We start from the raw sequence: 11618 nt of genomic DNA on the forward strand, positions 1-11618 counted from the left end.
GTCGGGTAGCGTACTGGCGCACAGGTGTCGGGTACTAGGACCTCAAACAAAATAATGACGTCGAAAAGCTTCGAAAAGTAATCTCCCAAATGTCGGGCAAAGGAACAACTCATAGGTGTCGGGCACTAGGACCTAGAATAATGGTGTCAGAAAGCTTCGGATACTAGGCTCTCGGATGTCAGACAGAGTAACGGCGCATAGGTATCGGGCACTAGGAGCTCAGACAGAATAACGACGTTAGAAAGCTTCGAAAACTAGGCATTAGGACATCAGGCAGGTTGACTAGGACATGGGAGACTATGGGGATTTGGGTGAAAATGGGTTAGGGAAGGTGAATCCGGGGGACTGGACTTCGGACAGAGGGTCGAGGCTCAAAATTGGACTAGGGCAGGGCCCTGTAACTAGGAAAAAGAGGAAAACTGGAGCTCTGGGGCTAACCCCTCTCTCCAGCTTGGAACTTCTTGAAATGAGCCGCTCCTTTACCCGACCTTGGGTCCCCCGTGGAGCCGCGGTGCTGCCGCACGACGCCATGGGGTGTTGTCGAGCGACACCGTGGGGCACTACCGCGCGATGCCGCTTGGCACTACCGCGTGACATCGCGGGGCGTTGCCCTGCGATGCCATGGGGTGAAATCTTGGTTGGGTGCGACTTTGCCATGTGGGGCCACGGCCGGGTGCAACGTTGTAGCTGGGCGCGGCATTACTGCGATCGCAGGGTGCTGCCAGGCTGTGGCTTCGGGCGGGAATGCCGTGCGGGGTCATACTAAGGATACAAGGGACCGTGGGTGAAAACGAGATTGGAGCAGGGGGTGTCTGGCTTACTCTGAAAAAAGAAGGGTTTAGAGGGCATTGCTTGTCTTTCATGTCCGATTGTCGCCATCGCTGGGGGGTGACAAAATTCATTGTCTACACCTAGGCTAATCGTGCTAAAAATGAGATATTTTGGTGGTGGGACCCACTTACCTCTAGAATTATGCGAGGGATGAGTATCCCCGTACCCTATGGGGCCCATCCACTACATCACCATGTATGTGAGCCCCATTGGTGGGCCCACCTAGTCCTTTGGACCTTTAATAGGTTTTGAACCTATAGGAGGGCAACCAAATGGGCCCTAGTCCTTGCTAAACTATAAATAGGGAATGGAAGGCCATTCATTGGCACTTCTATTCCCCCACCAACCAAGGCCGTGGAAGAGTGAAGGAAGAGAGAGAGAGAGAGAGAGAGGAAGGCTTATGGAGAGCTGGATTGTAGAGGGCATCCATTGGTTATCAACCCTTTGCATAGGTAAGCCTTTGTGATCCCTCTCTTCCCTCTTTATTTTTGGGTTTTGGGTTGACCTAGGGTGGGGTTGGCTTGGGTTCTACTTAGGACCCTAGCCACTGATCGTAGGACCACATGAGGACCTAATGTGGTGTTAAGAACCACCATTAATGCCCTTAGCTAACCTTAAACCTTCCCTGCTATTAGAAGTTAGGGTTTATATCTAAAAACCCTAGTGTTGGACCCGTCCTTGGTTCCCACCCTTGAGTCATTGATTCCTTGGATTGTTTGTGCTGGTGGCAACCTATAAGACCCTAGGGCACTTCCCCTTCTAGCCCTTGATGCCCTTAAACCCTTAGGGAATGAAGATTTAAGGTAAAAACCTCTAGGGCTCGGAGCTGGAGCTAGGTAATTTTACCCCCAGTTACTTGCTTTGGTAAAACCGCCCTTAAAATTGTCCCATTAGAGAATCCCTGCCCAGAGCGGTTTTTCGCCCAGTTTCACACCCTATGAGAAACCACAGAAAAATCCATAAGGCTTAAAACCTCCTTGCCCATAACAATTTTACCTGCGGGTTTTTGTACTAAAAAAACCGCATAAAAAACCACCCCTACCGTAAAAGCTTTACTCTTGGGCAGTTCAAAGGGGCATTCTTTAGGACCATCTCCTACCTTGTTTGATTTATCTTTTGCTTTCCCCTAGGCTTTGAAACATCTAAATTGAGATGTACTAGATGGCAACTGGCGACGAACCGTAAACTTCCAAACGTGAACTATATTGTGAGTGGGTTTGGGTCTTGATTTAATTTGGGAATGTTTTGCACTAGCTTAGGTTTTGGATGTCATTTAACGTGCATGCTTCGTATTGTATTATTATAACTATGTTTATGAATGTTGTATGTTGTATGGTATCGGAGATGGTAGCCGGGGTAGGCCGGTACCCGATCCATGTGCAAAATGTGTATATATATGCTCAGTCATGTGTCGTGTCGTGCTGGTACCCAGACAAAGATGCTATGGGACGTTGATGCGCCCGGAATACCTCTCGACATGATATAATCATTTAGCATACTTGTGGTTAGGATTGTGCTCCCCTTGTTACGCACCTTACCAACAGGGGTTTAGGTGTTGGGTAGTTAAGGCTCCTTGCTTGCCTGTGGAGTGTGAGAGAGGCTAGGCCGGGAATGACCACTAACTATCGGGGTCTACCACTGGGTAGTAACATGCATGGCTATGTCTGATGCGGGCCCCAATACAGTGATTGTGGATACATTGCAGCGATGACCGTAAGTGACACAAAGTGTATCGTGAGTCGTTGTAGTAGCAAGTACCTAGTAACCTAGACTGATTGTTAGATGGCAACATTGTAATTAATACATGCATCATGGACTATATGTTATTGTTTATATGCTTCCCATCCCCTCACTGGGCTCAGTGGAGCTTACCCCCTTTTTGTACACTTTTTAGATGTTGCTACAGATGTTGGATATGTGAAAAACCTCGAGGTTCATCCCTCGAATTATAATTACATTGGTGTCAAGGACCCAGTGTCATTTACCGAGGATCATGGCGATGGGTACCCATGTGATGACTATGCCTACGAGGCATACTGGTTTGAGGAGTCTCTTCTCATTTGGATTCTTTTTTTTTTTTTTTTGGGGTTTCATATATTTGTATAAACATCATTGTTATATCATTTTGTAGTTATATGATGGTCATTGGGAGATGTATAAGCTACAGTAATTTAGTCTAAATGAACATCATGTAAGCATTTAACGTACACTTCTGCAAGCTCTTGACTTACATTTATGAAAGGTAATATTTTCTCTTTTTCCGCACTCTGATATGATATGTGAGTATATTGGTTTTGACTTTGATTTGGGCTACTGCATTCGAGATTCTGGTGGTTTTGTAGGATGACGCGTGTCGTCCTAGTCATATCCTGGTAAATGTACTATGTTATCCCTGGTTGGGATATGGGGTGTGATACATTAAGCCCATCACCTGCACCACTTACACCTCCCACCAAACCTTCCTAATCTCCAACCATAAAACCCAGGTCCCTTCATGATATTTATATGCCCCAACCCCCACCAAACCCACCACCTCCACCGTTGACCAGGTCCACCATCCTATGTAGCTTCGCACATGCACCCAGCCTCACTAAGTCCTTACTACAATTATTATGAAACCCACTTGTTTTTCGTAGGACTCCAAGGTACCTAAATGGCGAATGGCTATGGCAAAGGAGTTTACTGCTTTGGTCTGTAACGAGACATGGTCTCTTGTTCCTAGGACCCCTGATATGAACTTAGTTGGTTGCAAGTGGGTCTATCGTATTAAACAGAAGATTGACGGTACTCTTGAGCACTATAATGCGTGTTGGTGGCCAAGGGTTTTCATCAGTAGTATGGCATTGACTACGGTGAGACCTTCAGTCCTGTCGTCAAACCAACCACCATTAGATGTGTTCTATCCATTGTCATTTCTCAAGGGTGGCATGTTCATCAACTGGACGTTCACTATGCCTTCCTTCGTGGTCTGTTAAAGGAAGAGGTCATGTCACAGCCCTAGGGTTTTGTTGATTCGGTTAATCCTACTCATGTGTGCAAGCTTCATCGTTCTCTTTATGGCCTGAAGCAAACCCCGCATGCTTTGTCCCACAAACTGTCCACCTATCTTCTAAAACTTGGCTTTACTGGCTCTAGGACGGACATGTCCCTCTTCATTAAGCATACTGGGGCTCATGTTTGCTACATATTGATTTATATTGATGATATAATTGTTACTTCCAGTGATGCATCTACGGTTCTAGCACTTATTCACCAACTCTCCCGTTAATTCTTACTCAAAGATCTTGGCCCTCTTCATTTTTTCTTAGGGATTGAGGCATTACAGCATTCCAAGGGTCTTTTATTGTCTCAATCATGCTATATTTTTTATTTATTGCGTCACTTGGGCATGACAGATTGCAAGCCAATCAAAACGCCAATGGCCACCTCCTCCAAGGAATCAGATTCAGGGGGTGATCTTTTCCATGATACAACCCAATACAAGTCGGTTGTTGTCTCTCTCCAGTATGTTACACTCACTCGGCCAGATGTCTCCTTTGTTGTGAATCGTGAGTGCCAATTTATGCATGCCCCTACCAGTGTGCACTGGCAACTTGTAAAGCACATACTTTGTTATCTCAAGAGCACTCACACCCATGGCCTTGTATTAGAGTTCCCATTCTCGTTTGCCTTTTTTGATGTTGATGGGGCAGGTGATGGTAGTGACAGAAATTCTACTGGCGGGTTTGCTATTTTTCTTGGGCCGAACTTGGTGTCTTGGACTGTTTGTTGCTTGCTCCTTTAGTGAGGCCGAATACAAGGCCCTAGCTGATGCATCGGCTGAATTAATTTGATTAGAATCTTTATTTTTGGAACTAGGATATCCTCTTCATGGTCCACCTTTACTGTGGTGTGATAATATTGGTGCCACCTATCTCTCTGCCAATCCTGTGTTCCATGCTCGCACTAAGCACGTGAAAATTGATTTCCACTTTGTCCGTAATCGTGTGGCGAAGAATAGTTGCAGGTGCAATTCATCTCCACTCACGATCAGTTGGCGGATATGTTTACCAAAGCCCTTGCCACTGCTCACTCTTAATTCTTAACGGACAAGCTGAAGATTTGGTTACCCGATTATCCACCTTGAGGGGGTGTATCAGTAATACACGTGATATGGTTTCTTCACCGTTCAAGATTCTCTCCACCAATTCTCCATCTCAGATTTGGAAACAAATACTCACATGTGATATGAATTTCTTTCCGATCTCCAGTCTGATATGGACTCTCATCTTGGATATAAATATATTATTTCATGCATTCTCTTTCCTTGTATAGATCCACTAGGATTCACTAATTGTACACTGTATATATTCTCCTTTGGAGAATCACATAATAAAGGTAATTCAATTGTGTTGACACTTCTCTTTCTTTCAGCCCTATATAGTTTTACAATTTAAACAGAATCTCCTGAGTTTTACAGGCTGGGTTATCAAGTTTGAATCTTCATACCTATAATTTATTTAACATTCTTCAAAATACTGACAATTTTTTATTAGTGCAACTTACCAACCAAGTGTTGCCACGCGTGGCCATGCCGTACTTCGAATCACTGTATCATACTTCACTTGTGAGTCAACTTGTTGGAGGATAAACTAAGAATGACAATTATATGAAGGAAAAACAATAGTACAATGAATGCAAAGAAATTATATTTTAAGGATGCTGATCCATTGGCTCAGTTCAGCCGGTCCAATTAAGTCTGCTGCTGAGTTTAGCTTTTGTACAAGGAACCCATGGTTCAGGTCACATATATGACCATCAATTGATATAAGACAGAAAGCAAAGATTCAAACAATCCTACAGTGGAAGAATCCACTGTGAACTCTGCAAAAGATACGTCTCATTATTGTCCAACTTTGTATGGTTCTTCCGTTGTTCTTAAATAATAAATCCAGCTACAACCTGACCCAGATAATAGTTTAAATTCAAGAATGAATAAAAGGAGTCCAACTTCTCCAATTCTGAAGCACTAATTCATGGGAGGAGAAATGGTACCAGAGGTGGCTTTGAACTCTGGACATACACTGCCATTTATTGGTTTGGGGACAGCATGCGACCCAAGACCGCCAGCCAACCTTCTCACCTCCACTTTCATTGATGCCATCGAAGCTGGTTACCGGCACTTTGATACTGCTTCTGTCTACAGAACTGAAGAGCCCATCGGGCAAGCAATAGCCAAAGCTCTTGAGCGAGGGCTGATCAAGAACCGCAGTGATGTTTTCATTACTTCCAAATTATGGGTCACAGACACAGAGCATGATCTGGTCCTCCCAGCACTCAAGAAATCACTCCAGTAATTAACTGCAATTTTCTTTTGGCGCGCATGTCATGTCCATAGTCTTTCTATACACTTATTTAGACTTTGTTTCATTTTTGTAATAGGAACCTTGGGTTAGAATATGTGGATCTCTACCTCGTACATTGGCCTGTGAGGTTGAAACAAGGAGCCATGTTCCCTTTTCTCAAGGAGGACCACCTTACCTTTGATATGAAAGGGACTTGGGAAGCCATGGAAGACTGTTGCAGACTGGGCCTGACAAAGTCTATTGGTGTAAGCAATTTCTCCTGCAAGAAGCTTTCACAACTTCTAGCCCACGCCACCATCCCTCCCTCTGTGAATCAGGTGCCTTACTGATACTAAAAATGATAATTTTGATGTTAAAACATCTGTAGTGATGATGGAAACAGCATTGTAGCAGGTGGAAATAAATCCTTCATGGCAGCAGAGAAAACTGAGGGAATTCTGCTGTGAGAATGGGATCCATGTGAGCGGATGGTCGCCTTTAGGAGCATATGGAGAATATTGGGGTTCTTCTTCAGTCATGGAGAGTCCAATCCTCAAGGGTATTGCCATAGCTAGGGAGAAGACCACTGCACAGGTATCAAAATGCAATCATTAACTCTTGGTTGCACACTACTCATAAATTTAGAAGCATGCAACACAAGAAAGGTGGTCTTCGTAATTCTGAATTAACATATTAATTTGATAAAACATTGTTAACCATGTACACAGATTGCATTGAGGTGGATTTACGAGCAAGGAGTTAGTGTAATTGTGAAGAGCTTTAGCAAGGAGAGAATGAGAGCAAACCTTCAAATCTTCGATTGGAAACTCAGCAAGGAAGATCGAGATAAGATTAGCCAGATTCCACAGAAAAAGGGATTTTTAGGAGAAGCCTTTGTTTCACCACATGGGTCTTACAAGTCACTGGAGGAACTTTGGGATGCTGAGGTGTAAGATCTTCATTCTGTATATGACCAGAGGGAAGTTTTAATGTTAGTTATGATAATGAAGGCTTAAATAAGTTTGGGTTCCTTTTTATGTTACGATCAATATGTTCATTCTTCCTAATCTCTCCCTCTCCTTTATGGCTTTTTCTTTTTCTTTGGACTGTTTACGCATCTGTCACTTGTTTGGTTGCATGAGTGGAATGATGCGTTCTGGTTCTATTTATGTCCATTTCTTATTTGCATGTAATAGAATATTTAGTGCACTGATATGGTGTTAAACCCGTGCCCAAAAATGAGGGCAAATTTGAATTTTTTGGTTGAAGCTCCGGAACCCGAGGTCAAAGCTACCATTACACTGTGGTGCATTGAACCCGTGGTTGAACTTAATGAGGTAGCCCCTTTGGTGAGGACCTACATACCATTAAAAAGGCAAACACCAACTCCTTGCAGCTGTACAGTTCACCACCAAATGCACAACCTAAGGAAGGTACCATCCCTTGATTCTAGGGTCCTACCCAAGTACATGATACATCTGGCCTATGAAACATTTAGGGATGGTTAATGCGTGAAGACATTAACAACGGGGTGATTCGGCACTGTTTCAGTAAGAAAGAAAGAAGAATAAAAGAGAGGCCTAGGCTCCTAAACTTCGTTTCAGTGTGAGAAGCCAAGCTTGAAATTCTATCAATTGCTCCCAAAATCTAAGGTAAAGAACCCAACCATAGGACCTAATCCTAGTTCTAGGTTAAACTAATGATGACCCTCATCACCTTGAATGTTTTAGATAAAGCATTTTTAGACCCAAACATCAATTTGTATGATTGATTTAATGATGAGAACCCAATTCCATGCATGCGTGTTAAATCCCAACATAAATATCAAGTTCTGCTACGTTGCAGATTGACCTTCTCTTAGTTAAAATGATATAACTCCACCACCCAACTCCATTTGTCTTGGTTCCAATTTTTTTAGAAACTAGACTCATAGGGCTGTATTTTGTTAGAAGAAACCATTACCTAGTTATGTCTCTAAGTTAGTTAAAAGTTCATTTCAAGCTGCTGTCAAAATCAAATCCTGCTGTTTTGACAGATTGACCTTTGTATAATAAAAATAACATAAATTCATAATACAATCTTCATTTTCTTTGATTCTAATTTTGCTAGAAACTAGACTCATAGAGCTACATTTTCCTAGAAGGAATCATAATCCAATTATGCCTTTAAATGAATAGAAATTTCATTTCAATCTAAGAAAATTCTGCAAATGAAATCTCTGGGCGATGCACTGTGTGACTGACCCAAACACCCAGTGCAAGGCCCAGAGTTGCTGAAGCATGTGTTTTTCATTCCAAGACTTTGGGAACTAGTTCCTTGGTGTGTAACCACCTTATACATGTGCATTGGGATTTTAGGAACCTTTCCCTACCTTTGGAACCATGTGGACCCCACCTAGGTAGCTAGAATGAGGGAGAATTAGCTTAAAAATGCATTTTGGAGGAAGGGGCTGCACAACCAAATAGGCCTTAGTCAAAGCTGGCTTATAAATAGGAGGACCCCAGCCCAAAAATACATTTTATGTTACTGTTCAAACCGTGGAGAGAAAAGAGAGAAGAGAGAAGGAAGAAAGAGAAGGAGAAGAAGGAAAGGGGAAGGGGAAGAAGGAGAGATCAAGGTTGGGAGCTTGGGATCGATCTGCCATAGCTCAAGGTGACCAAGCTGAACCTTGTTATGTCCATTTCCTTCCGTTTTGATTTCAGTCCATAGTGTTTTAGCTCAGTCCTAGTGCTTTGTGACCATGGTTTGGTATGTATGTTATGGAATCATCATTTAAAGTGTTAGGAAGGGCATGGATCATCGATGCATGTTGAATCTAAGGTGTCTAAGATGCTGATTATACTAATTATAACCTGTGGTTGTCATTTAATTAATTTCCTGCCTTGATCCATGCTTGTAATCCATAGGTAGTGACATAGAGACTCCCCAACTGTGTATGCATGATGTATACCATGCATATTAGTCCATTAATGCTACTGTAATGCCTTTTTATGCTTGATGTCTGTGCCATCTCATGATTTGGAGCTGCCACATAGCAATTCACAGCCAAGCTTGACTTGTCTTTGTGATGTCAAAACCCAAACTGTGTTCTCCTTAGATAACCAAGCCATGGCTACCTAAATTTCATCCAAATTTGTCTTGAATTAATGATTGCAACCCTCCTAGACTCATCCCTGGTCGTTTTGGGACCAACCCAACAGCCCAAGACTGATTTAAAGCCTTAAAACCCGTGTTCTACAAGCATTGGGCAATTAACTGGATGTTTGGCCCAAATGCCCAGTGAAAGGCCCAGTGATGCTATTTTGGCCAGAATTGAAATCAGCCCTTTGGGACCATCACTCTCAAGCCTAGAACAGTGTGTACAACCCATAAATGACCTAAATACCCTACCCCAACTGCCCTTGCTGTCATCCATGCTTTGGGTGCTCAAGTGGGCCCCATAGAGCAAGTATCCACACCCAGACTGGGCCAAGCATGAGCTGCAGCCTTTGGCCCTGATATGCAGACTTGGTAGGACCATGTTCAAGTTAATTTTCCCTTAAAATTATTTAAAATTGAGGTGCTACATCTTTGGGTGATGCACTGGGTGTTTGGCCCAAAGGCCCAGTGCAAGTCTCAGAGATTTGTAACTTGTTGGTTGTGTACCCGAGACTAAATCCAAGCTAACCCAGATCAATCCTAGGACCACAATCAGATGTGATTCATGTTTGATGTATTTTAATTGTCCAATTAATTTAGTTTATAACCCCGAGTACGAGACACAGTGTCAGACACCGGTTAGGACCAAGCTGATAGAAGAGCAAGCAGGAGCACTACAAGGTGAGTGGAATTACACCATGAATGTAGGTGTAACATGACTAATGGGTCATGACAACAACAACAACAATATTTACTGTCTCTAATTACTCTAAATTGCTTTATATTCTTATTTAGATTCTGAATCTTATCTGATGGATATTGGAAATGGATGATAATGCTTATATGTGGAATTACTAGATTAGATGTCGTAGCCGGCTTGGAAATGAGGCCTGTGCTAGCCCATAGAATGGGATACGGTTGACACCACCCGACTCATTCTGTGTCATATAGAATGCATCTGGTTAGGGTAATATCACCCATGCTACGAACCCTTGCCAACAGGGGGTTTAGGTGTTGGATACCACAAAAGTGTGAGGCCAATGTCCTGAAAGGCATTGCTTGGTCAGTTGACCCATCATGATCATTAAGACATGGTGGTAGCACAGAAATGTGTGAGCCCAATGTCTCAAGGAGATATTGCTTGGTCAGTAGGCCCACCAGTCAATAGGGCTGGTGGTAGCACAGTGGTAACCTAGAGGGCCAGTCGGGCTGACCTTTGGAAGGGATGCTGGAGCCGACTGGTTTTCTTCGACAACTCAATGGGTATATCGTGGGAAGGGGTTAGAGGCCCACACTAGGGATACATGTATTGAGGATTGTAGTAGCACTTTTACCTAGCTTAGTTTTGATGTTAGGTGGCTTAATAATAATAAGGAACCTCATTTCATATAGGATTCATTTGGTTGTGCTTGTATGTGCATGCATAGTATATATTTCATTCATGGGCTCGGTGGACCTCACACTCCTATATATATATTTTTTTTTAGACAATACTGCAGGTGGACGTCTCAACAGCTGGGAGACTCATTTCACTGAGGAGGATGATGGTGATTATGACCTTTTGGGTTTGGACCCCGAGGGTGGTTATCCCTCTTGTGCAGGTGACCAAGGTGGTCCTTGAGGACGATCCTTAAGGGATGGGCAGCATACTAATCTAACCTTTTGGGGACTCTCTTGGGATAGATAGGATATACTAAACCCCCCTTATTTTGTATAGCTTACATGGGATCTTGATATTGTAGCCCTCTTTTGTGTTTTGTAAAGCTATTGGTTAGAAAAGTATTAACTGCATAATCAAGTGGTAAAATAGAGCAATGAACAATGTACTGTTTATTTTTGAATGTTTAATGATAAGCTTTAGCTTCTGCAACACTTTGTATCTCATTTTATCCTTTGTTATGGGTGTGTGTGTTTGTGAGTTATATTAACTACTTCTTGATCCTTGGGGACTGGTGGATGTCGTAGGATATCTGGGTCACTTGCCTAAATCCTCCTAGGGGGTAGTTTGGGGCATGACATATGGTTTGATCAATAATCTGTAACTATTGTTGTAACCTTAAAAATATTTTATTTTAGAGGTTATCAACCAATCTTGAGAGTCCTCCTTATGTACATTCAAGATCGGGTATCCTCTCAGTTAGGAAAAACTTTTATCATGATCAAGATTCTAGTCTCACATGCTGTTGTGTCAAAAAATCTCGATAGGTCCTTCGGGTGCCACAACCTACAAAAGGACGTCAGGGACAAGGGAGAACTGATGTGGTTCCGGCCTAGGACTCTCCGATGCCTAAGTTAGATCTCTCTTAGCAACAGATGAATTATAGG

The 11618-nt window shown here is 42.9% G+C and overlaps 1 protein-coding gene across 1 annotated transcript; it reads left to right on the top strand.

Moving 5' to 3' along the window:
• Positions 1-5795: 5795 nt before the first annotated feature.
• On the top strand, positions 5796-7128 carry LOC122669400 (protein REDOX 2-like). The gene is made up of 4 exons (XM_043866159.1): positions 5796-6163; positions 6253-6493; positions 6570-6749; positions 6884-7128. The coding sequence occupies exons 1-4, from the start codon at positions 5847-5849 to the stop codon at positions 7106-7108; spliced, it is 963 nt and encodes a 320-aa protein (XP_043722094.1). The 5' UTR covers positions 5796-5846; the 3' UTR covers positions 7109-7128.
• The last annotated feature ends 4490 nt before the right edge of the window (positions 7129-11618 follow it).

The sequence above is a fragment of the Telopea speciosissima genome, chromosome 7, assembly GCF_018873765.1.
Source record: "Telopea speciosissima isolate NSW1024214 ecotype Mountain lineage chromosome 7, Tspe_v1, whole genome shotgun sequence".
In the NCBI taxonomy this organism is placed as follows: domain Eukaryota; kingdom Viridiplantae; phylum Streptophyta; class Magnoliopsida; order Proteales; family Proteaceae; genus Telopea; species Telopea speciosissima.